Consider the following 26,620-nt stretch of genomic DNA (forward strand, 5'->3'; position numbering starts at 1 on the left):
TAACCAGGCAATGCCTTCTGAACTCCAGCCATGGAACAGAGCAAAGGTTGTGTTGTTTGAAGTTTGTAAGGAATAAGCACAAAATAATTCCATAGCAAACAATCCTACACCTCTGGTAACATTCCTACCAGGTTTCTGAGCTGCAAAACCAGACAGCAGGCCTAAGCCACATCTGCTACTCAGGCTGGTCAAGCATAGATAAGATGGGCATGCGTACTTTTAATGCATTAAAGGATTTACTTTGTATTTCAAGCTTTATATAGTGAATCTAGAACATTACAAGTTATTTTAGGGAATATTAAATGAAAACCTTAGAAGCAGTTAATTGCTACAAAACACATGCCTTAAAAATGGTGCTCTTGCCCTATTCAAGAACTTACTAACAAAGGACTGCTGCTATTACAGCTGATGCTGCTACCTGCTAAACAACTCGAGAGTTGGAACCACTCCTTACACAACTTTGTGTATTAAAGACGCTTCAGCAGTGAACCCCCATCCCAATTAAGCTCCTCTTCCAGGAAGTCTCTAACAGCATACTTTAATAAACAAACTCTGTACCCATGAATAAACCCTAATTATTTGGGCAACACAGCCTAGTAAAAGTAAATGGGAACACAAGCTTTTTACCTCAGTATTTAGGTACCTTCACCTAATTACAGGTGATTTCACCAAAGATCACGAGACTTAAATTTCCCTCTTTTGTCTGCCTAGTTAACAAGAGTGGTTCTCAAGCAGGAGCAGTACTTAAACAACAACTCTATGTACTTTCACAGAAGGCAAATAAAGATCAATGTAAACTTTTCCTACCAACTCTGTGAAAATTTGTTTCACAAGTAGAGGCACTAGTGAGAAAATAGTGAGAAAACAGTGCTTCATGCAAACACCACAAAACTAACGTAAGTAGAAGAGACAGTGGTGTGTCCAACTTGTCTATATTACACAGTACTCCATTTGGTGTCAACAGATTTTGCTTGAATTAGCTTAAGTATGTCCAGTGATTTGTCACAGGAGGGACACAGAACAGGAGTTAAAAAGTTCAGAAATAATAGCATTAAAGAGTAACTGTAACAGCAAAGAACTTCCACGTGAAAAAATGGAGGAAGGACTGCTGTAGCTGTTGGGAAAGCTACCTGAGTTAAAGGCAAGGTTACTACAGCGGAGAATAAGGATAGTCTCCCAGAGAGTAAGCCGCTTCCAGTTATTCTTCAATCCTTTAAAGAAAGGAAAATCATTTTGCTCATCTCAGCTGCAATAGCTACCAGTGCCTATTCTGTAAAGTGCAGTAAAGTCATATCCAGTGCCACTGTGTTTTAAGCACGTTTCTGAAAGCCTGCTACAAACCCTCACTTTTTACAACACTGCCTTTCCATTCAAGCCAGCAGGACTTCAATTCCAACACTTATTTTTAAATGCCTTATCTCATCTTTAAGATGTCAGTATTATATAACTTCCTGAATGCTTATTCCACACAAACAAGTTTGAGTAGAGCTCTTAGATGCCAGGTATAGTTGGGACTGAACAGCACAGCAGACACACAAAACCCAGCCTTAAGCATATGCTTTTGACTGCTGTGTATTTCAGAAGTGTGGCTGTACCAGTGCGGAACAGCATCAGGACAGCAAATTCCCTGCTGGACAAAGGACCTGAACACTCAAGACAATCCCTTTAATTCTTGAAGACGAGCTGAGCTTACTATGTAGAATTTAAAGTTACTGGTGTTTGGGAACATTTTATTTTGTACATGACAAGATTTTACACCAAGTCAGTTAAATAATACAAATTTACATTCATGAGGAATGTTTTAGAAAAGTCAACTTAAAAAATCTCCTCTGCCCTTAACCCCCATACCATCCCTCAACCTTTTACAGTGGAAAAAAAAATCTAATTCACATCCCTTCCTAGCCCCCCAATGCAGGATGGTAGGCAAGTGCAGTTTACAGTTCATCTTTCACATCTGTGGATTCCTGTGGAGACAAACAGAGAATCAGAACATTGCTTTTACAAAGTGCAAAAAGTTACAAGAGCTATTTCAGATGAACTGAGAGACTGTTGACACTTCAAAAGTTACATCACTTCTGTTAGTGCTTTGGGAAGAGACAAAAAAACAAAACAAAACTTCTCAGTCTATTCAGATTTAGTTTACCATCTTTAATACTTTAAGTTACCTTTCAGGCATAGTATTAGTACTGTTAACATCCCACAACTTTGCTCCCTTATTTATTGCTATCACTGCAGGTTATACTACTCTGTAAATGCAGTAGTGATAGCATCAAAACTAGTATAATTATCTACAATCCAGTAAGTATTATTCTTCAGTGTATTCTTAGGTAATCTGACATAATAGTAGGCAAATACATCTCTCTCTAAAAGCTCTGTATTTTTATTAGTCTCAAAATGTAACGTTACAGGACTCTTCCAAAAGCAGCCTACGCAAGCAGGTCCAGTCAGGACTTCACAGTAACTTAGAAGTTAACATCACTGAGAAACCACAGTACTTGATAGCCAATTTGTTGAGACTATTGCCCACAAGCTGTGGAAATCCAACAGGTAAGAGGAAGCTCACAGTTGGGGATTTACTACTACTTTTTGCCTCGGAGCACTCATTACAATATCTTTAGCTTAATTTAGCTCTAAACCCTGAATACACCTAGTTTTTTCTTCTTACAATAAAACTTGATACAGAATAAAGACTTATTTGTGCAGTAGTTTTTTTCCCCTCCAAGAAAAGCTTGGAAAACCTTACACTGACAACTATGGTAACAGAATGCTAAGTGAAGAAATCTGTTGTCAGGAAGCACCAGGTAAAGCTGCACATAGATGTAAGAGAAGAAAGAAGAATCAAACTTGAGACCTTACCTTCTGTGTTTCACTATCTTCAGCATCAGCATCCACCTCTTCTTCATCTTGCTCTGCCTCCTCAGCTGCATCTTCAGGCTCTTCAGGTTCTTCCTCCACCTGCAGGAAGGTCATAAACACTTCACTATGCATTCAAAGCTTTATTTGCTTTGAATGTTTGCTAGTCACAGACTAGCTAAATACAGGCTATGGTACTATCAGATCATAACACGTGCTCCAGGTTACCTGAAAGAAAAACTGGATTCTCTTTTGCACTAATACACTATCATATTTCCCCTGGCAGGATAGCCAGCCTAAGTTCTTGCACAGCACTGTGGGAAGACCTATACCCAACGTAGGAATTTCCCCATTAGTGAAGTGGGCACATGGGTCTGTCTAGCCCCTAACTTACTCCCACAAAACCACCACTTAAAGACAGCGGTGCTTGAAAAGAGCATAATGGAAAAGCAGAATCCCACGCAACTGCAAAGAGCGGTAGCAGTGGAAGAGGATACAAGCACAAAAGGCTCATCAGCTCATCACTTTTGCAACCAGAAAGTTGGACCAGGCTCCTGAGCCCACTGCAGTATAGGAAACTAGGTACCTATGTAAGTCTACCACTGCAGTTACATCTTAATAGATTTAAATATCTGCTTCTCATCAGCTACAAGTTGTTGGCAACTAACCTTTGCATCCAGATCAATGTTTAAACTCAAACGAAGCATCCTTTCTATTCTGTCTCCATACTCCTTGGTGTCTGGTAACATGTATCCTGATCTCAAAGTTGCAGTTTCAAACAATACCACTGCAAGATCTGAAACCGTTTTGTCATCTTCATTTTCCTAATATGGAAGCACAAAAAACCCACAAACACAGCTGTTAATTAGGCTGCACTGACAGCTTTGCAGTCAGCATTTCACTACTGTTATTAATTTACCTTGACTCGCCTCAGCATGTCTTTGATCAGTGGATGTCTGGGGTTTATTTCAAATGTCTTCTTTTGGCTAGCATAGTAACTGGAAAGAATGGAAGAAATAGAAGTCACATCAGTAAGTTTTGATAGATGGGACCCAGGTACCCTTTTAAACCCAAGAACACTGACTATAATCTTGTTACTGTGGGTATCTCCCCCCCTCCCTCCCTGCTTCACTATCAGTGAATCAGTGAGCCTCTAAAAAACACAAGTTATTGTGATAGTTCATCTTATCGGTAGTATTTGCATCTGTCATTTGGTGACATGAGTATTGCTCAGTAAGCAGAGTTTTACCTACCAGGCTTTGAAACAATGACTATTATAGAGGTTGCAACTTATTTATAAATGACCTTAAATTACAGAGGATCATTTGAACCACATGGAAGCTTCTTGTGCCCACACCAACCAAGGGTTATCAGCTACATTTCACATTTGCTGCTAACTGAAAGCTTACTTTGTAGATATGTCCTTCCCAGTTTGGTAAGCTTGAGCTTTCATGATTCTTTCCATGTTACCAGACCATCCATACTGACTAGCCACAAGTGCACATGGAGACTGGGTTAAACGTTGAGAGAGCACGGCTTTTTCAATCTGTAGAAAAAAGCCTTGAAATTAGTTCACAGAACTCAAATGGAGTTAAACAGCTCAAATTTGCTAACACACGGCCACTTCAGTATTTTATGAAAGCTCTAAGGTGACATTCTAACTCACTGCCTTCCTGAAGTAAAGGTCTTAAAACATTTCTTAATCCATAGAAGAGCAGACCAAGAAGTTATGGTCAGCTCTACACCCCCAGAATTCGCAAGGCTTTGTATGAACTAGAGCAGCATTTACAAATAAGCATTAAATATTTGTAACCTTGTCCTTCAGAGCTTTGTCCTTCATCCAGTTCAAGAGTGGTTCAAATTCCTTTTCCAAGGCTTCTCGACTCTCCTTAGATTTTTCACTTTCTTCGAACTTAACTCCTTCTTTTGCTACGTTCTGAAACCTCTTGCCATCAAATTCTGGCAGAGCTTGAATACAGTACTCATCTACAGGTTCAGTCAGATAGATCACTTCATAGCCCTTTTTCAGGAGACGTTCAACAAATGGTGATGACTCAGCCTACAATGAGGACAGACCGAGATACCAGTTTAACATTGTTGATACCAGCAGCTATTGAAAATTGTACTGCTCTTTGATAAATGTTAACACAAGAAAAACTGAACTGCAGTAGTAACAGGACCATAGCTATGTCATGCTTTACAAAAAGTACAAGCAGTTCACAATGTTTATTGTACCATAAAACCATAGCAGTAACACTTCTTTCCTTCCCTGCTCACTTACCTCCTTTCTGCTGGCACCTGCCATGAAATATATTTTGTCTTGTTTCTCTTTCATTCTTTCCACATACTGGTCAAGGCTTGTAAGGTTACTTTCATGATGAGAAGACTGGAAGCGAAGAAGTTTAGCCAGTCGCGTACGATTGGAGTGATCCTCAATAACTCCAAGCTTGACATTAGTACCAAACTCTTTCCAGAATGTGTCATTGTATTTTTCTTCTGCAATTTTCTTGATCATATCAAGAGTTTTACGAACAAGTTTCTTTCTGATCACCTAGAAAAAGCAGTAATACAAAGTTTCATCTGCACATTGCTGTAAGATCCTTCAATTCAGCCTCACTGCAAAGAATGGGTTCTGGACACTGAAGTGTTCTGACAAAGTAAACAAAAGTGGTCTGAAAACAGCAGTGCTTGGTTACCAATACTTTACTTTCACACTCCTAACAATGTTTAAAACAGTTAAATCAAGCTATTTATCTAAATCTTGCTATTCATCTACTTACTCACTTTGAATGTGCCCCCGATTAAAAATTTAAGACCAACTGTCTTACCTTTAACAATTTATGCTGCTGAAGTGTTTCACGAGATACATTCAAAGGAAGATCATCAGAATCCACCTAATTGAAGAAGAAATTTTGTAAGTATAGCTAGCAGCATTTGGAAATAAAGATTAAGTCTTACTTACATTTTTCTTTTTTTTTTTTAATACTTACAACACCTTTAACAAAGTTAAGATATTTGGGCATCATGTCGTGGAAGTCATCAGTGATGAACACTCTTCGAACATACAGCTGAATTACAAAAAGAACAACGATCAGGTTATAGATTATTTTTAAACAGAACTACAGCAATAATCACTTGCTCATCTTACCTTAATGAAATCACTTTTTTTAGATCCATATTCATCAAATAAGCCACGTGGAGCAGAATTAGGAACAAACAAGATTGATTTGAAAGTTACTTCCCCTTCAGCAGTGAAGTGGATGTAAGCCATTGGATCATCATGTTCCTGTGAAGTGAAGTTTTCTTTAAGTCTATGTTGGGTAAGCATTGGTAAGTCAGTTCTTCTATTTATAACACGAATTTGCAAGTTATTACATAATTAAACTATCTAACCATGCTTTATGGAACCAAAAGTTCCAGATTCGTTCCAGATTCTACTGAGTTACTCACACAAGTTATCTTCTAAGAACTACAAGATGCTTTCCTTTCTTAAAGCCAAGCAAGGTGATTCTGATGCACAGTAAGATACCCTGAAGTCATGTTACACTGTGTTTACAAGTAAAGACAATATTGTTTCTACAAAGCCCCATTCCCTTCATTCTTCTATCGTGTACAACACAAACATAGCCACTCTTAAACTACATGAAATTTCCCTGTCAGTTATTTAAATTCATCAGTAAGCTTCACAGGAGCTCAAACACATTGCCTCCCTACCTAGGCCACCTGCCAGTTGGGTGGCATTATCCTCTCTCTGGAAGGGAAAGCAGCTCCTAGCTGAGATGCTACACCTCAGAGAAAATCTGCAGTTCAGTCCACCTACTGACAGCAATTCATTCTTCAGAACGAAGCACTCAGTGCTGCTTACACAGCAAGAAATACTACAGCAAGCCTACTGCTTTGGAACAATTTTGAAGCTTACAGCTTACCTTGGAAAAGGTTTTGTAAAAAGCTTTGTATTCATCCTCTTCAACTTCTTTAGACGGTCTCTGCCAGATTGGTTTTATGTCATTCATGAGCTCCCAATCCCAGACAGTCTTTTCAACCTAGGTATGTAAACACAGGAATAAAGATGCGTTCTTTAATTCAGGTTTTGAGTCAAAGAAACTCCACTGAGCCTAAAGTCCTAAAATATCATTAGAGAAGTTACATATTTCTAATCTACAAACTAAATTAGACAGTGGCCTGGATAACGTCACTCAAGCATATGTATTAGCAATAAACACATGGCAAAAAAAAAGTCCACGCTTCAGTGTACCTTGTGCACATTTCACATTCACTCAAGTGTTGTGATTACTCTTCTTCTGCCACTCTGAAAAAAGCTTCCTAGCAGAGACTATGTTCAATTTAAACCAGTCAGTGGCAGTTTACTTAATCCAGCATCACTTTGATAAGTTCACTGTGTAAACCTTAAGCCTGTAGTAAGCTCGCGGGGCTCCCTGCCTGTAGTAAGCTCGCGGGGCTCCCTGCCTGTAGTAAGCTCGCGGGGCTCCCTGCCTGTAGTAAGCTCGCGGGGCTCCCTGCCTGTAGTAAGCTCGCGGGGCTCCCTGCCTGTAGTAAGCTCGCGGGGCTCCCTGCCTGTAGTAAGCTCGCGGGGCTCCCTGCCTGTAGTAAGCTCGCGGGGCTCCCTGCCTGTAGTAAGCTCGCGGGGCTCCCTGCCTGTAGTAAGCTCGCGGGGCTCCCTGCCTGTAGTAAGCTCGCGGGGCTCCCTGCCTGTAGTAAGCTCGCGGGGCTCCCTGCCTGTAGTAAGCTCGCGGGGCTCCCTGCCTGTAGTAAGCTCGCGGGGCTCCCTGCCTGTAGTAAGCTCGCGGGGCTCCCTGCCTGTAGTAAGCTCGCGGGGCTCCCTGCCTGTAGTAAGCTCGCGGGGCTCCCTGCCTGTAGTAAGCTCGCGGGGCTCCCTGCCTGTAGTAAGCTCGCGGGGCTCCCTGCCTGTAGTAAGCTCGCGGGGCTCCCTGCCTGTAGTAAGCTCGCGGGGCTCCCTGCCTGTAGTAAGCTCGCGGGGCTCCCTGCCTCAAAAGGCTATGGTTAGACATTCACCTTATTTCAACCACATCTTATTTACCATCTTACAAGGTGTCTAACTCCAGTTGTTGAATGGGACTGTTTGAAAACACCTCTAGACGACAATGAAAATTGCTGAAGTCCTGACATGACTTAAAAGACCTCATCTAGTCTGAAAAAGCTTACCTTCTTCGTTTTTGGTTTCTTTTCCTCCTCCTCTTCTTCAACTGCAGCTTCATCATCATCTGTTTCTTCTTTCTCCTTTGCTTCCTCTTCTTCTATAGGTTCTTCAACAGTCTCTGTCTAAGTAGACAATTCAAAGTGGTGTTTAGACTACTTACTAGAAGTACCTGCTAGGTAACTATTCTCTCAAATGGCCTAAATCACCCAAGTTAAAATAGTGCTGAGAGATTGACTGCCTGTTGCAAGCATTTCCCCACAGATAGGTAGATACATTTTTTCAGTCACTTAAGACCGCATGCTATCCTTTGCTACTCTGGGAGGCCACTGTACTCAAATTGTAAGATCTTCATAGCTTTACATTTTACCTTTAACAAAACACCAACTTTAATCAGACTAGGTGATGTCAAGTTAGTGCTACACCAAGAAAACGTTGCAAGAACAATCCTTGAAGTTCAAATGCTGTCTAATATTGATTGAGAAGGGCACCTAACCATACTTAAGAGCTTACCAAAGCTTCCAGATACCAATCGAAGCATGTGAAATAAAGACTGTTTCCTAATATTTTGCAGTTTTGCTTCTTTGGGTAAAAAAAAAAAATTGAGTTGTTAAAACCAAGTTCCTTCAAAGTTTGTGATCTTAGCACAAGTTCATGCCTTGAGTAGTAAGTAGCTAGCAAAACACTAGCCAGTTCTTCCTTTCCACGGAATCTAAGTAGCCAAAACCAGTAAAAGTTCAGAAAGTTAGACTAGTAAAAATTCTATACTATGCCCTCCTTCTTGAAACATCTGGCCCTTGAAAGACCATGAGCTATGAAATACAGCTCAGTGTACAGTGCTCTGTTAAATACACTTACCTTGCTGCTCCACACATATATGGGGAAGTTTATGAATTGTGAGTATTTCTTGACGAGGTTTTTAACAGTATCCAACTCAAGATAATCAGATGCTTCTTCCTTCAAGACAAGGCTAAAAGAAAATACAAGAGTAAGTGTTGGACTAGTAGTTTAAAATACTTTTACTGGAGGAGACTCATCTTTCCACTGCTGCAGCTCTCAGGACCCAGAATTATACAACTGCAGCTCAACTAGCAAATGCTCAGGTATCTCTTCAAAAAGACAATCTATTAAAACTACTTAAAACATACGGAAAACCACTTTTTTTTTTAAACAATTGAGGGCATAACACAACATCTGTAAATCTAAACAAAAACCTCTAATCAACAGTGATCAGGACACCTTGATGCACTGTGACTTCATTTGGACCCAGAGGGCCCAGACAAACATTTTCCTGCCAATGAATGTCATTGTCATGCCAATGCCCTACCTCTCAGTAGTGAGAGGTCCTGAGAAACGACTGAAGGGCTCCTCTAAGCCCAGATCAAAGAAATTTATGTGCACATGAAAGTGGAAAAAATAGGGTTGTCAAACTACATCTAACTTCAAAGTCACATCAGGCCAGTCTGACTGGTTTATTAACAATCACCTGTTTCCAAGAGAAGGCTCTACAAGCCTGTAGACATTTTGTTGTACCACAACTGCATCGAGAAACCGAATAAATCTACAGGCTGATGAAGCCTGAGATTGCTTGCCAACAGTTAGTTGTCAGTATGCTCATTGTTTTTTCATTCATCTAATAGAATGAAGAACTGTATTACTACATTACCAGTCCACATTCTGCATACAGTTAATAGTTTGGACGTTTCTATTACACTGAAAACATCCATACTTCAAGAATCAAACACTACATGTAGTCGCAATGCCAAAGTCATCCACATATTCCAGTGAAAAAGATTTCTCTACAAACCATTTATTTTTTCCAAGGAAACTTAGTACTTACGTTATGGTTGTGCCGCGTCCTAAAGTGTTTCCTCTTGGGTCATCAATCACAGAGAATTCGTTTGAATCTGACTCCCAAATGTGCTGAGTATCATTGTTGTGTTTTGATGTGACAATAACTCTGTCTGCTACTAAGAAAGCAGAATAAAAGCCAACACCAAACTGGCCAATTAACTCAGATGTTGACTGGCTATCATCCTGCATTTCAGTCATCTTGTTTAAGAATTCACTTGTACCAGACTTGGCAATGGTACCCAGGTTTTTAATCAACTCCTCTTTTGTCATGCCAATACCCGTATCGGTAACATGAAGCATGTTCTTCTCTTTGTCACACTAAAAAAAAAGAAGAAGATTAAGTTTGACTTTATTTTAAATCTCACTACCTAATACACTTATCATGGAAGAGTGTTAAGGAGACTCGGTCCTAACGTAGTCCTAACTTGTATTTGCATCAGTATTGGGCAATAAATTGAATAACATAACGATGCACTGTCCTCTTACATTCCTGCCACTGCTCTTCAGTAAGAGACAACGTATCTGGCATTTCTTACCTTGATTTTCACAGTGAGCTCCTCATTACCAGCAAGAGCATTTTCATCAGTCAAGGATATTAACCGTATCTTATCTAAAGCATCCGAAGCATTTGAAATAAGCTCTCTCAGGAAAATCTGAAACAGAATCCAGCTGTCAGGAATTCAAGAATACAGATGAACAGTTCTAGCATGTTCTACTGACACAGGTACTAACCTCTTTATTTTTATATAAAGAATTGATGATAAGTTTCATCATTCTATTAACTTCTGCTTGAAATGCAAATTTTTCAGATTTTTCTCTGATTTCTTTGATCTGGGATGCATTTAGGCCATCTAGCTGAATAGCTTCTTCCTCTCTGTAAGGATAATGAAAAACAGTCAAATAACCTTGCCTACGTACGGTTTCCACTAATTGTCTAGCAACCACAGCAATGGTCTAATTAGAGAAACAGTAACTTTTAACCACTGACACTGATAGCGCAAATGTGGTGATCAAACGAGATTTGCGAGACTTGCTATCATCAAGTGCATAGCCACAATCTAAAATGCAAGTGAAAATCTACGATTGCAAGTAAGACTATTTTATTATGAAGTTGAGGGAAAAACAGAGGTATATTACAACTACTGCAATACTCAATGTGAGGTATATTTCAAAGGATTTGAAGCAATTCATCAGTGTAGAGCTATTCAACCAGTGGGCGCTAACCTGCACCATTTACCACATGTAGTTATGTGCAAGAATAACTCCAATTTATTTATTGCTTCTTACAGAACTGATGATACTGGACAAAAACAAGTTAAATACTTCTGAGTCCAAGTTCTCAGTCTCACCTCTATATAAAAGGCAACAATCTTCTTTTGATATATTTTATTCGTAACATCTGACTAGGTTTCTTTTTGCGCGTTACTCCCCCACACCCCAACCTCTGCCAGTTTAAGCATTACTGATACTAAAATTGATTTTTTGAAATCAAGAGAACCTCCTGATGCTTTAAAAGCTGCTTACCCAACACCCCACCTACTAACCTCTGAACAACTTCATCGTCAGTCCGGGACCCTTCCCTGCTTTTACCCAAATCATCCTCCACGGTTGCATCCACATCCACCTCCTCAGCGCTAACGGACGCTAGACAGAACGAGACAGGCAGCAAGCTGAGCCCCCCCGGTGTGTCTCTACCCAAATTGTCGGTTCCCCGCCCGCCCCCCCCCCAAAACCTTGCCCCCCGTCCACCTCCTAGGGTGGAATAAAGCCCAGAAACGAAGGAAGGAGCCCCCCATCCCCCGGGAGCGAGCCCAGCGCCGCTCTCCCCTCGCTTCTCGCCGAGCGGATGCCCCCAGCCGCCCCCCACGCCCCCTCCCCTCAGCCTCCGCCGCAAGAAGGTTCCAGAAGGTGGCCGGCGGGGGGTGTGTGGGGAGCACTCACCGGCCAGCAGAAGCGCGCAGGCCAGAGCGAGCGCCCATGCCGACCTCATGGCGACGCGGGCCGCGGTGGCAGAGAAGAGCACGGCCCTGCCCTACCCTACCGGTCCCTCACGTAACCGGCCCCGCCGCCGCCGATCCCGCTGGCGCAGCCGCGGCCCTCCCCCTCCGCCTTATCAACGGCGCCCCTCCGCAGCGCGAGGGGGGCTCCCGGCGGCCGGCCAATCGCGGCGCCCCACGCCAAACACGCGGCCAATGGCGAGCCGGCGGGGGCGGGGCGCGGAGCCGAGGCCGCCAATCCCGGCTTTCCATGTGCGGTTTCCTGCGGACGGAGCGTGGCCGGCGCCGGTTGGCCGGACGCAACGCCGCCCGGCCAATCGTTTGGGCGGAGGGGCTTAAGGGGCGCGGCCGGCGGCTCTTTTTCGACCAATCAGGCGTCGATGCTTGGCGCCCGGGCCGCGTGGGGCGCGTCCGCGTCCGGCAGCGGTGCGGCCGGTCCCCGCGTGGGCAGCCCGGCCCCGACGGCTTCCGGGGCCACCCGGGATGTTTACCGGGGACACGGTTGCCACGGCAACGGGCGCTTCCGGTCGTGGCGGCGCCGGAGGGCCTCTCCCGTCAGCCCCGAGGGCCTCCTCTTCCGCCCCCTGCTGCTGGCGGGTGCGCGTGCGCGGTTGCGCTGCGCGGCATGCTGGGAGTTGTAGTCCTAGGTGGGGAGGGGGAGTAAGGCGCCCCCTGGCGGCGCAGCGCGGGGCGGGCCGCCATTACGGGGCCCTGCGCCGGGCGTGTGATGGCCTCGGCTCCCCCTCCTGCCTCACGCGGCCTTGAGGGGACAGTGTTCGTGGGGGTCACGGAGCCCTAGAGTCACTGAGAAAACAAAAAACAAACAAAACCAAACAAAACCAAACAAAATAAAAACCTGTAAAAGACCTTCATGATCCTTCTGTCCAACTGCCCACCCACCACCACAAACCAACCGTCGATCTGTGTCCCTAAGCACCACATCCACACGTCTCCTCAATATCCCCAGGGTTGGCAACTTCCCCGCCTCCATGGCAGCCTGTTCCGAACCCTGACCACCCTTTCTGTGAAAAAATTCCTCCCGATACCCAATTTAAACCTCCTTGGTACAAAAAGCAAGCTGTAATAAAACGAGCTGGGCGCTTAGCGGGTCCCCGTGTTTTCTAGCTTTCTAGTGCTCATCATGGCAACCATCCTCCAGAGGGCTTATTCTGACTCCTCAGTCTGCCCTTGGGGCTGTTGTTTATTTATAATGTCCCGCCTCTCCAGGGTTGCCAGGTTATCCTGTTTGCCCTGGCTCCAGAAAATCACGTCTGAAAATTACATGCAGTTTTCCAAGTGGCCATGGTGATGAGTGTGGTTGGAAGAAGGACGTCATTGTCAGCTCGAGGCCGAGAGCGTTGGTTCCCTTCCTGCCTGGGGATCCCTGCCCGCTGCAGTGCTGGTGGTGCCCGCCTCAGCTGCCGCCATGAGTGGCTGACGTGTGGGGATCCACGAGCGTGCACATACCCGGCTCCTGCAGTGACAATGACAGAGAATTTAATGTGAAAATCAGCTAGAGTTTGTGAATTTGAGTAAAAGTAGGCCCCATGTTCAGAAGGCTGGATATTCCCATCCCTGACAGCTGACAAGTGATCAAATCTAATGCACCTATATTTGTATGTTAATAAGATACTTGAAGTGTCAAAGCCTCACTTTGCTTTCCTGAGAAAGTTACTCTGCCAAAATGTATGTCAGAATGACTAGGAAAATATGTCTAGGAGGGTTCAGTGTCAGGATTATATGTAAAAATCTGACAGGTTTTCATGAAGGCCTATTTGAACTCAGAGAATTATTTTACAAATACTTAATTAGAAGTACAGTTTTGTCACTCTCAAACGGACAAAGTTTGTCTTTTCTAAAACTCACCTATAAGCAGTTTCAGGATTTGATTTCCTAATAATGTGTATATTCCTAGAGGGAGGTATGTTGCTCAATGACTGCATAGGCATTTAATGTCCATGCATATTTGCAGAGTAAACTTATCTCCAACCTGTAGAACTCTTGCCTTAACATGTTTTGTTACAGTTTTGTTATAGTAGTTATTTTCTTGGCAGTGGGAAAATGTAATGCTTCATTGCAATCTTTTTGAACTTTGGCAGCTGGAGTAGCAGAAATGCAAACCAATTCTGTTGTTGACTATGCTAAACCAACAGAGATTTTAGATTAAGTTTGTTGAAATCCAAATCTTGTTGATTACTTTACTCTTATTATTATACAGTGTAGATTTTTTTTTATTTTTTTTACTTTTTGAAGAAGACATGAAATCTGATAAATCTCTGTTTTATGCTTCAAATTTAGAGGTCAAGACTAGCCTTGTTTGCTGCATATAGATTACACTGTTTGCTTTCCTTAAAGCCCAGTTGTATTACCCAGCACAAAAGTGATAGGTAAGAATGAGGCAGCTGTGTACTTACACTCTCTCAAAGAAAGTTTCTCCTCTTTACAAGGAGGTTGGCAATTGAAGAAAATAACTTTGATTGAATATTAAACTTCTAAAAATTGTTTATTGTAGCTATTTTAAAGCTAGGGACATATCATAAAGTATTGCTGTGAATGTTTTAAGCAAATCTCAGAATTTCCACTTAAATTTATTTAATTCATTCTTAATTTTTGCTTAAGAAAAATCAAAGGAGTTTTAAAAATCTTAGTTGCGCTGACTACTGCTGATATTCAAAAGAAGTCTGAATATCGCCTTTCATCTTTTAATACCAAAGTAAAGGTGTAACTGCTAAGAGCTAATAGTGCTTCAGGATGAGAACTTAGCTACATCAAAGGTCCTGTAAAGCAATTCTATACACTTTTGATTGTGTGTATAATGACTGAAAGTGTATTTAAGTGCTGTACTTACTCTTTTAACTAAAAACGTGAGGGCATGTGGTGATAAGAGAAACACGGTACAGGTAATGTGTTTTTCCTTGCAAACAGTAGAGCAAACCTCTCCAGTGCTCTGAGTGCAACCTTATCAGCTCACCCACCTGTCCCAGGAGAAGCCTGCTCATTGAAACATGCCACATGATTCCAACTATAAGCTGCAACTAGCAAGAAGTGTTACCTTTCCAGAAATAGCTGTAGAGATAAACTGAGGAGTTCAGATGACCCAACTTTGGTTTAACCAGCTAAATTAGCCAGCTCTCCCTAGGCTCTATCTGTAAAAAAGACACAGTTCTTCTCTCACTGTACTGGCTCTGGCATATGTCAGACTCATTGCTGAGCTGATTAAATTCTCCAGCCCAGCAAAATAGTCCATAATTAAATCAGCTTATATCAGATCTAGCACGCACCAGATTAGAGCGTGGTAAAGAGCAGGAATTTATGGCTAGGAGGTGATATCCCTCTTTTGATGGTGGTGAGCTGAGCCACCACTTTTAGAAGCCTTGTATGTAACTTAATGTAGGACAGACGTGTTCATGTGTGCAAGTATAAGGAAACCATAAAAGAAAACACTGAGTTTGCATTGTAAGCATATTGCCTCTTTTAATACACAGTAAAACTGAAATCTGTAACTGATGCAACCTCTGCTTCAGGGACTAAATATTGTACATACAAAACAAACTGAAGACATATCCACATATTTAAGATGCTACACAGTTTTGGGGACTAAAGCAAAAAGTATTGCTATTAATTAGCTTTTCAAGCTGATTATTCAGATATTAGAAAATAAGAGTAACTACATACAAGCAAGATTAAAATACTTCTGTCTATAAACATTGACATCTTTACTAAATGCTTATGCTATGAATTATTCTTATCTGCTGTCTTTTTATCAAGAAATTCTGTTGAACAAATTACCATGTTCTGACTTCAGCCTTCTTCTGGTTAGGAGAAATACATCTTTTACCCACTACCTACTTAGTCTCAGAACTATTGATCTCCACTAAAGAGGGCTTTCACCCCTGCCCTAGTTTTAAGAGCACAGAATCCTAACTAAAAGGGTAACTCTTTCCTTCCTGTACAGTGAAAGGCTACTCAACCAAATATTCTACATCTTCATATACAAACATCTTTAGGCCTGTTTCTTTGAATCTTTTCAAACCATGAGCTGTAGTGAGCATCTTCCTTACCCTGGAGGTTGAATTGAAAGGGGAACACTTGTCCTGATAAAACTAACACTGTATGTGTCCATGATGCCAACAAATGCAACAAGGCCAGTTCTAGGAAAAGCAGTGTTTTCCCTGAGCTCTGGCAATGGATGATGACGGTGGGCTGCTATCCAAAGAGTTGCTTGCTTGGCTGCAGCAGGGGTCAGAGTCCTGGATCCAGTTAGGCACAAGCCTGCTTTCCACTCCTCTTCCCCACTGAGCATGGCAAAATGCTCTGCAACTATAAAACTTGCTTGTCAATGCACGGCTCACCCTTAATAATGACACTAAATTGGAATGCTGCAGTGACCACACCCTGGCTGAATTTGTGATCTCAAGTAATATGGGCCAGGCAAAAAAGCAAAGTCTTGGCAAAAAAGCAAAAGGACCCTGTACATTAGAGGACCAAACTTCCAGCTCTTTAAAGAATTAGGGGATCAGATCCCCTGTGAATCTGTCTTTAGGGAAAGAGGAACTGATCAGAGCTGGAAGCTCCTTAAGAACACTTTTCTTAGAGCTCAAGAGCTCTCCATCCCTGTGTGTAAGAAATCAAGCAGGGAAGGCAGGCAAACAGGAAGGCTGAGCAAGTGTCTGGTGGTCAAACTGAGGCAAAAGAAGGAAATGCACAGGCAGTGGAAGCAGGGACGTGGGGCCTGGGAAGAGTACAGGGATGCCATCTGGATGTGCAGGGATGGGATCGGGAAAGCCAAGGCACAGATGGAACTGAGCTTGGCAAGGGATGCAAAGAATAACAAGAAGGGATTCTACAGGTACATTGGCCAGAAAAGAAAGGCCAAGGAGAGTGTGCCTACTCTGATAAATGATAAGGGAGAGCTGGTAACAACAGACACGGAGAAGGCTGAGGTACTCAACAAGTTCTTTGCCTCAGTCTTCACAGACATTCAGTCTTCCCAGGTCTCTCCAGTTCCTGAACCTCTAGGCAGGGGCTGGGGGAGCAAAATCCCTCCCACTGTAAGCAAAGAGCAGGTTTGAGACCACCTGACGAAACCGAACAAGTACAAGTCTATGGGGCCCAATGCCATTCATCTCAGGGTCCTGAGGGAACTGGCTGATGGAGTTGCCAAGTCACTCTCTATCATATCTAAAACGTCCTGGCAGTCAGATGAAGTCCCTGGTGACTGAAAAAAGGGAAACATCACTCCATTTTTAAGAATGGAGAAAGGAGGACCTACGGAACTACAGACTGGTGAGCCTCACCTCTGTGCCTGGGAAGATCATGGAATGGATCCTCCTGGAACCAATGCCAAGGCACATGCAAGACACGGAGGTGATCCAAGACAGCCAGCAGGGCTTCACCAAGGGCAAATCCTGCCTGACCAATCTGGTGGCCTTCTATGATGGAGTACCTGCATCAGTCAGTAAGAGAAGACCAACCAATGTCAGCTATCTGGACTTCCATAAGGCTCTTGAAGCAGTCTCATGTGACATACTTATCTAAATTTTAGAGAGGTGGATTTAAAGGGTGGCCTATTTGGTGGATAAAGAATTGTCTGGATGGCCATAGCCAGAGAGTCGTGGTCAATGGTTCTATGTCAGTCAATGGCTTTATTTCAAGGTGGAGGCCAATGATGAGTGGTGTCCCTCAGGGGTCCATCTTGGGACTGGTGCTGTTTAATATTTTTATCAGTGACATGGACAGTGGGATCAAGTGCATCCTCAGCAAGTTTGCAGATGACACCAAGCTGAGTGGTGCAGTTGATACCCCACAAGGAAGGGACACCATCCAGAGGGACCTGGACAAGCTTAAGAAGTGGGTTCAACAAGTCACAGTGCAAGGTGCGGAACCTGGGTTGGGGCAATCCCAGATGTGAGTACAGACTGGGAGAAGAACCCACTGAGAGCAGCGCTGTGCAGAGAGACTTGGGGATTCTGGTGGATGAAATGCTCGACATGAGCCAGCAGTGTGCGCTTGCAGCCCAAAAGGCCAGCTGCATCCTGGGCTGCATCAACAGAGGAGTGGCCAGCAGGTAGAGCGAGGGGATTGTCCCCCTCTGCTCTGCTCTTGTGAGGCTCCACTTGGAGTACTGCATCCAGGTCTGGGACCCCCAGCACCAGAAGGACATGGACCTGTAAGAGTGGGTCTAGAGGAGGGCCACGAAGATGATCAGAGGGCTGGAGCACCTCTCCTATGAAGAAAGGCTGAGAGAGCTGGGGATGTTCAGCCTGGAAAAGAGAAGGCTCCAGAGAGATTTCATTGTGGCCTTTCAGTACTTAAAGTGGACTCATAAAAAAGATGGAGAACAACTTTTTGCTCAGGCAGATAATGATAGGACAAGGGGGAATGGTTTTAAACTAAAAGAGGGGATATTGAGGTTAGATGTTAGGAAGGAATTCTTCACTCAGAGGGTGGTGAGGCACTGGCACAGGCTGCCCAGAGAAGCTGTGGATGCCCCATCCCTGGAGGTGTTCAAGGCCAGGCTGGATGGGGCCTTGGGCAACCTGGGCGGGTGGGAGGTGTCCCTGCCCATGGCAGGGGGGTTGGAATTAGATGGTCTTTAAGGTCCTTTCCAACCCAAGCTGTTCTATGATTGTATGTTATTTAATTGTTACGGTAATATCAGTGCTCTCACTTTACCTATTTTAGTTCTGGTTTCTGGAGAAACTACAGGAAGGAAAAAATAGCACAACATATAAAACAGTATCAGTGCACTCACAGACCAGAACCCGAGGAGCTCTAATATGACACTGTACTTCATTTTATCTAAGGACTTGAGAGACTGTCAGTTTTATCCATTTATTTATTTATTTAATGGTCTCAATATTAATATTGCAACGAATCCTCTTTGTTGACTTAGGAAAAGGCCAATTAATTCTGCAGGGGAACTAGGAGCTTAGTAATGTGAACAGGAACTGTCTGGGCTTTTATTGATTTATTTTCCTCTTGTCCTTATATTTTTGCCTGGGCATCCACAGTTGGTCACTGTTGGAGACAAGAAACTGGGCTGATCTGAGGTGTCCATTCCCGAGTACTACGTATGTTTTATACATGCTTCATTATCTTGAACATCTTGAAAGCCCAGGGGCTCAAATGCAGTGGGTGTAGAAAACAGTCAGAACCAAATCTGGAAGGAGCCCTGGGCAGCAAAATGCTCAATCAAATTAATCCATCATCATTCATCACAGAAAGTGGAACAACTGCAGTGAAATTTTTCAATTTCCCTGTATGTTTTTAACCTTTTCTTCATGTCCCCACCATTTTTAGATCACCATTCAGAGTGGTGATAGATAGGAAGGTGAATACCCTAAAGCAGAGAATGAATTGAACTGAAGCTTCTTTCATCTTGGATTAATATTTTACTCACTGATTTGCTGGATAAAAGCAGGGTAAGTGCTTGGAATACCAGCTGCCTTTTGAAGCAAGGAAGCACTCTCCACCTTTTTTGAAACTTGATCTACTAAGTATGCTCTGGGCTTCCCTTCTGGACTGAAAAGACGGAGAAGAGGGAGGGAGGTTTGTTTTTGAGAAGGTCAGGAATGAGCTAGGTTCATCACTACTTGATGCAGTAAGTATTTGGCAGTACCAGAGACTTTCAGTGCTCTGGGAACTTCAGAATGAAAACTGAGGTGCTGACAGAGTGTAGGCAGCTTCAAGACCAGGCAGCTGCTGAGGCAGCATGTCGGAAGGAGCAGTTTGGGACTCAGATGTCTGACGAGGGGCCTGGAGATAAGTTGTGACATTCTGTGTATTCAAACTTCAGGAATTTCCAGGAGGCCCAAAACATCTTGTGGGAACTTGGTTTGAAATACTTGTTTCAGACACTACACCTGCAGGAGACATTGTACTCGTACTGCTATGCAAGTCCTGAGTCTGAGGAAAAATTCACCGATGCTAGGCAGGCTGCTAACATGATCAGTATTGGTGTTTAAACATCTAAAAGACTGGGGGCTAACTTGTTCCTTCAGCAAATGTTTTTGGTACAAATGTTTCTTTCAACATTAAGACTGTTCATAACATCCTCAAAATCATGTTAGGAAGAGCCCTTCATCTGTATCTTTTGCTGTTTTATATTTTTAGTATTAACCTATTTAAAAAAATGTTAAACACTGACTTAATACTGACTTAAAACTCAGCATCATACTTCCTCCATTTTTAATTTTTATTTTTGCTTTGCACCACGTTTGATAAAAGCACTTGTTCTTCAAGTCTCATTTGGCCTTTGGGCTGCTTTATCCCTTTCCTCCTGCCACTGATGACTGCACTGCAGCTGACAATGGTGGTGAAGTCAGTAATCTGTGCCCCCACCCTCCATAACCCTGAGTATTTTTGAAGTCTGCAAGGCGTCCCTTGAAGTTTCATGCTCTGCATTCTTGTAGGAGATGAATTGGCAGAAAGGAATGGGTTTTAAGGAGCCTAAGATAAAGGGCAAAAGCTGTGAAGGTGAAGAACTCTAACTAGAAGATCACTGTACAGAGAAAATAACCATGTTTTGATAGCTATATAAACCTCCCAGACTCTTCAGATGCTAAAACCTCTGTGAGTTTCAGTATCACTGGAAATCTGCACCTGCAGTAATGTTTCTGTGGCTAAGAATAAAAAACCTATCAGAGGGAATATTACCTCTCTCAGAAGAGTTAAGGCTTATTCGGAGCTGTAATTACTATTCTCTAGCCGAGGACAGCCTAAGGGTGACCTGGTTCAGCACAAGGGCAGAGCCCAGCACCCACTACCAGCTCCCTTTGCTTCACAGCGGGCGCAGCAGGGTGCTGCATGACTGAGTTTAGGAGGCCAGCTCCAGCTGAGCGTTTAGATTAAAAAGCCATGAAACCATTCCGATCTCTGAGTTCAAGCGCACGCATCTACGCGACGCTGGACTGAAGCTTGAGTATGGGAAGGGTGGGGAAGGATAAGGCGGTCAAATTCTCTGTTTGCCCACCAAACGACCCAAAGCAGCAGGGACTTGGGCTCCATTTGTGGGGCGAGAGCTCGCCCTAGCGGCTCCCGGGCAGCGTTTCCATTCAGTAAGGTGTTTCTGCTACTTGTAGATGTTTTACCACCACGTTTTCCACGGCTTTCTCTTAGCGCTGTATGAATTGCTTACATTTGGCCCTTGCTTCTACAAGGGCTAAATAACTGAGAATTATTTGTCAAAACAAATCAGCAGAGCACATTGCCTTTATATGCTCGTCCCCATTAAGAGACAGGCTGGAAAGAGCTGTCTCTCAGGTACATTTTTAAACTATTCTCTACATATATATATGTTTGTGCATATCTTTAAAATGAGTATTTCTCTAGCTCTTCCTAAACATTTATTTATTTATTTATTTTCAGGTAGACAAATTACTGCCTCCTTGCAAATACGTCATGACTTTTTTCTTCTTGTGTCCCAGAAATGGGGAAGATTAATAGACAACCTTTCAGCAACATTTGTTTGTGTCAGGAAAAAAAAATATGCATTCCTCCATTCATAGACAGCACAAATAAACTGCAGTAGCCAGAGAACTCAACCTGTTGAATATACAGAAATGAGTGCCAGGATCTTGGTGAATAGCCAGAGGCACAATTTATTACCTCTAACTTTCATTTCTTGTATGTTAGGTCAAACCTGGAAAAAGAATGTTAACTAAAAAAAAAATAAATCAATCTTTGAGCTTTGTCAGAGTTACATAAAATATTTTCTTTCATAAATCGGTCTATGAAATCCACGTCCATAGGAATATAAAAACCTGCATACCAATCGTATGGCCAAATATATTTAAGAAAAAAGGAAGCTCTATATATTGAGACTGTGAAGTGTATTTTAAGGATGAGACCACAATTTTCTCCATAATTAACTTTGAATGATGATAGTCTATAGTGACCAGGTGGGTCTGAGTCAAGCTGGGAAGTCACACTAGCCAAGCTGGGGTACCTGGAGCATAGACCACATAAGGACAAAAGAACAGGTCTGAACTTAAATGCAACTCAGGAGCCAAGGCAGGGGGAGGCTTCCCACAGCTGTTTTCATAGGAGCCTGATGCAGGTTACACTGCTGTACTGCATCAGAGCATAGCTTGGCTGGCACCTAAAGTCCACAGGGGTGGGAAGAAAAGGCTGTGTGGAGGACGGAGGTTTGATTGTGTGCTTAGCTGACTGTGTGCTTAGCTCTAAGATGGCGTTCCCTGTCTTTGGGGTGGTAGGTAGTGGGATATCCTAGCTTTTGGATGTTCTAGCTGTGCAAACAAATGTGAAATCTCTCTTGCTGCCCTTACAGCATGAGTTTAGGAAACTCCAGTAGCCACTTGCAGTTTCATCACTGTAGAAATGTCAGATAGCATGAGCAGCTTGGTAAGTGGGCTACAGGATAATATAATGAGGAAGAAATGAACTATTGACCAACTGACTTGGGTCTCTATTCCACCTCTTGGTGTATGAGGGTTTTATCCACAGCTGCCTTGCTATCCTTTTATGCATTACGAGATTTCTTCAGTCTTTGTTAACTGTTTGTGTTTCATGTTGTGTCAAGGCTGTTGAAAATTGTTTCCTTGCCAGTGTCTGAGTCCTTCTGCAGATCTGATCTGGGATTGTCTTCCTCCAGAATAATCTGCGTAAAATAGGGTGGGGTTAATAGCAGAAAGGGCACATCTAATAAGATAAATGGTGTTGGTGGGATGAGAGTATTACAGCAGGTGATGAGTTGGCTGTGGGCTATGATACCTCTGAGATTACAACCATGTGTCATATGGAAATAATAAAAAAGTTTAATGGGGGTCATTCTTGTAATCCAGCGCTTATTCAGTTCTGTGTGAGGAAGACTTCTTAGAAACTACTTCGAAATTTAGCAAGTTGTCATGCAGTTGTAACTCCCAGTATTTCTGAAAGTAAAATGATTTTAGAGTGTATGAGGACTACTAGGACAGAATACAAAGCTGTAGTTTTTCTTTGATTCAGAGGTTACTGCAATCTGATACTGATGGATGCTACAATAAAGCCATTGTACTTCACTGTTATTTACCCAGAGCCGTGATATGGATTTGGAAGTTTGAATATAAAGAAGACACTATATCCAGCAGATATCATTGTGAAAATACCTGTAGGAACACTTACGTAACAAAAGCAGGCAGTAATAAAGTTTAGGAAAGAAAAGAAGACATTAAACTGATGAGATGCTGTGTAAGATAAAATGCTCTTGAGCCTGAGTTAAGCTCATTAAAGCTAAGGTGGGAGAAAAAGTGAATCATCTGTGTTCTGCCAAAAGACTGGAGTAATCAAAAGAGATGAGGATGCTGAAATCTATTGTGATAGTTCTGTACAACGTAATTCAGAGGTTCTCTAGCTACAGGACCTAGATGTTGTTGGAGGTGAATGCTTCTTGCTGTGAATTTCTATTAATAGCAATGCTAACTATAGTGTTGTTTTAAAGAAGCAGCAGAATGCAGTGGATAATGTGCTGAAATTAGCAGTCTTATGAAGGTAATGAACTCATTAAATGTCATGGCAGTAGATTTTTGTGCCTGTCCTTAGATTTTTCTGACTAACTTGTGTTTAAGAACGGCTTGTGAATAGGTTGCAGTGCGTTTTAGCATTCATCTTGGAGTGGAATTTCAGAGGGGCACATTGTCTGCATTTAGGTATACTGGCAGGCATCCAGACTTTCAAAAGCTGTCAGTGCTCAGTAGGACACCTAGAATCATCCTTTGAATTCAGTCTTGACCCAGCAGTTCCATATTATTATTATTGAGAGATGCTAAGCATTGAATGCTCCTGAAAACATTGCCCAGAGTGGTCAATTCATGGCCTGTTCCCATTGAAATAGAAGTAGAACTCTTACTGATTTCAGATGGGCATGATCAAGTCTCCAAGGTTTTATTTCATATTTTTGTTGCTCAAATATGATTGTTGTAATAAGAGAGGTGTGTCACAGTTTAAAGTGCTATTCTGTGTTATTGATATGATACTGAATTTCCAGGACTTCTGAAATGCAAGAGAAGTTCTGCATCGCTTCCAATTTTTGACTGACCTACAGGAGATACTTTCAGTTATTTGCAGAGAATGGTTTTGTATGAGAAAATCTTCACTTGAACAGACTAGAAAGTAAGAGCAGAGGTCCTCTGGGTGAGGTGAAGTGTCATTGATTTAAAGAATTGCTGGCAGGCTTGTCAAAAATGCTTGTAGTCTCTACTTCAAGCAAGATGTGCACCCTGAGCTTGCCAGATGGTGCAGTGGCACAATGTATGGTTGTAAAGCTGTATTTGTTACGTGTCTAGTTCTTATCAGTAAGAAGTTTCCAGAATAAACAGCTTGACTGGCTGTACGATGCTCTTACCTTGCCATGTTTGATTAGCAGATGTGTTTGGGCATCGTACTGCTTGCCCCATCCACATCCTCCCTGACTGCAGAATGACCTGCCAGTGCTTGCCATCGCTGGTGGCGTTGGTGGTGTGCTTCTGGGAGACTGTTGTCATTAACCCAGCAATTGTGCAATAAGGTCTCCAACACATGGTTCGGTTCCTTCAGATACTGAGATTTCTTGGCTGGGTATCTGATGCTGAGTATATCAGAACAAAGGCAAACGCATATTTAATTGCATAGTAGAAAACACACAGAAGACAAAATTCTGTAAATTAACTGTCTATTTACTCTTTGTGAAATGAAATAATCCGAGTCCTTTTTCCAATAAAAATGATTATAGGGTTGAGAAAGCTACTCAGATTGCAGACTGAAGCTGTACCAACTTTATCTGTAAGTTCACTGTAATTTCAGCAGCAGAGTGCCTGCAAATTCATGTTGCTTAGTAATGTTGTGGACAAAGTTATGAAGAAGTAGTATTTTTAAATTTATACATACTATCATTGACTTCTGTGTTTGAATGCCATTTGCTACTTGGATATCATTATTTTAGCATTATGCCCATGCAAGACAGTATCTGCATCCTATGTTTCTTAAACTAGTGCCTGTGAAGGCCTAGCTAAGTGAATAGCTTTGGGTAAAGAGCAGCCTAAAGCTGAGTCAAGGATATCTGTAAGTCACCACAGGTTCTAGATGTGGTGTAGCTATGCTAAAGCTAGTTACAAGTTACTGTATAACTGTGGTGCATTGTCATGTAGTTGATCTTGTGGACAGGATGCACAGAAGAAAGGAGAGCCATGCAGAGGCAGACAGATGACAGATAATCTAATTTATGAAACAATAAGAATATGAAGCATCTGTCTTTACCTCATTTAATATTCACTTATCCTTCTGATTATAGGAGGTAATATCAAACCTATCTGTCAACAGAAAGCTATAATAGAAATGAACAGGAGAGTTTAATTCTACATGCATATTTTCAGAACTTGGCCCAAAAGACTGGGGAAAAGAAAATGTCTTTCAACCAGTGAATGCTAGCATCCTGTTTTTTCAAGTCTTAATGTTGTAAATGTTGTGACGCTGCTGGGCTGGAGTCCTTGAGAGCCTACAGGAGGCTGGTAAAATCTCCAGAAATAAAAGAAAGGAGCTTGCTTAAGAGAGGTGACTGGTTTTTGGAGGAAGATGAATTAAAAGACCCACTTATGCCAGATTTTCTAAGTCGCTCCCTAGAAATATAGGCTAAATGGAAGATTTGTCTGCTACGGCTCAGAAAAAGGTATTGATGGATTAATGAATTCTCAGGAGTTAATCTCATTTTTCTAAGATGGGGAGAGTCAGATCTGTTTGATTCAATTCTCTGAAGGTCTTCACAGGGTGCAGAACAGATGTGATGGTTCTTCTGTGGTCTTCAGCGAGTGTGCATCATGCTTGCTGCTAAAGGTTACAATTCAAACACAGAAGAAAAACTTTTTTAATTGGTACAGGCTTACTTTTCATTTGTGGCAACGTAAGATTTCATGCCAAAATGTATGGAATTTTAAACTAATTTAATTGCAGTGGAAGTTCTGTTTTACACCACGTCTTCAAAGCAATATGTTGTCATTATCTGTTAATGGATTTGATTGTAGGGGAAAAAGTAGTAGGCCATGCTTAAGGAGAACTTCACTCTTACATCAGACTGAAAGCCACAATAAGAAGAATGCAGCTATAATGCCTTTTCTATCAAGTACACTCTCCTGGAGTCTTTAGGGTATAAGTTATATGAGCAGAAGCGCTGAGATGATATTTTTTTTTTATGCCTTTTATCTGTAACTCTGTGGAAGACGCAGTTAAATTAGAACAAAGTTAAGACAAAAGTTTTCTACGTAAAAGATATTGCAAACAGTCATTTTCATTTGGAAAGAACCAAATCTAGTTATTATAATCAAATATAATATATATTATAAGGAATAGAGAAGAGCCAAAAGTATGACAAATGTGTTCTCATTTGCATTTGTGCTAAGGCTATGAAAGAGCTGCGTAAGTGTAGCAAAACAGCGTGGATGCTTACTTTGGTATGAGTTTATTTTGCTTTGTTCTATTAGAATAGAACAAAATGTTCTATCCTAATAGAACAAAATCATCTCACAATGGGGTAAACTGAAATAAAACATTTGTAAACCAACATAACTTTTATACCTCCTTGTTTAGTTTTCTGGTTCTATAATTAAGTTGAACAGGTGCAATTTTTCAAAGTAAAGAAGGCCTGAGATCGTGCACTATTCTCTAACAGGGTAAGTTAAAATGTGTCAAGTATAACTTACGCTTCCTTTAAAGCCCACTTATTCTAATCCAGTGGTATAAAATTCATTGATCTTTTTTCTTGCATAACTCT

The 26,620-nt window shown here is 42.2% G+C and overlaps 1 protein-coding gene and 2 long non-coding RNA genes across 3 annotated transcripts; 2 read left to right on the top strand and 1 right to left on the bottom strand.

Moving 5' to 3' along the window:
- Positions 1-1,713: 1,713 nt before the first annotated feature.
- On the bottom strand, positions 1,714-12,072 carry HSP90B1 (heat shock protein 90 beta family member 1). The gene is made up of 18 exons (XM_040560505.1): positions 11,825-12,072; positions 11,428-11,527; positions 10,616-10,757; positions 10,420-10,536; positions 9,870-10,201; positions 8,888-8,999; positions 8,038-8,154; positions 6,780-6,896; positions 6,002-6,139; positions 5,844-5,921; positions 5,682-5,747; positions 5,135-5,404; positions 4,667-4,912; positions 4,263-4,399; positions 3,773-3,851; positions 3,522-3,677; positions 2,857-2,955; positions 1,714-1,964 (listed from the first exon to the last, which is right to left on the bottom strand). The coding sequence occupies exons 1-18, from the start codon at positions 11,871-11,873 to the stop codon at positions 1,935-1,937; spliced, it is 2,385 nt and encodes a 794-aa protein (XP_040416439.1). The 5' UTR covers positions 11,874-12,072; the 3' UTR covers positions 1,714-1,934.
- Positions 1,970-25,639, top strand: LOC121071793. Its single transcript, XR_005820774.1, has 3 exons — positions 1,970-2,063; positions 20,380-20,385; positions 25,627-25,639. It is a non-coding gene; the product is annotated as an uncharacterized LOC121071793 (long non-coding RNA).
- On the top strand, positions 21,802-23,240 carry LOC121071788. Its single transcript, XR_005820773.1, has 3 exons — positions 21,802-22,097; positions 22,172-22,245; positions 22,851-23,240. It is a non-coding gene; the product is annotated as an uncharacterized LOC121071788 (long non-coding RNA).
- Positions 25,640-26,620: the final 981 nt, after the last annotated feature.

This window comes from Cygnus olor, chromosome 1, assembly GCF_009769625.2.
Source record: "Cygnus olor isolate bCygOlo1 chromosome 1, bCygOlo1.pri.v2, whole genome shotgun sequence".
In the NCBI taxonomy this organism is placed as follows: Eukaryota; Metazoa; Chordata; class Aves; order Anseriformes; family Anatidae; genus Cygnus; species Cygnus olor.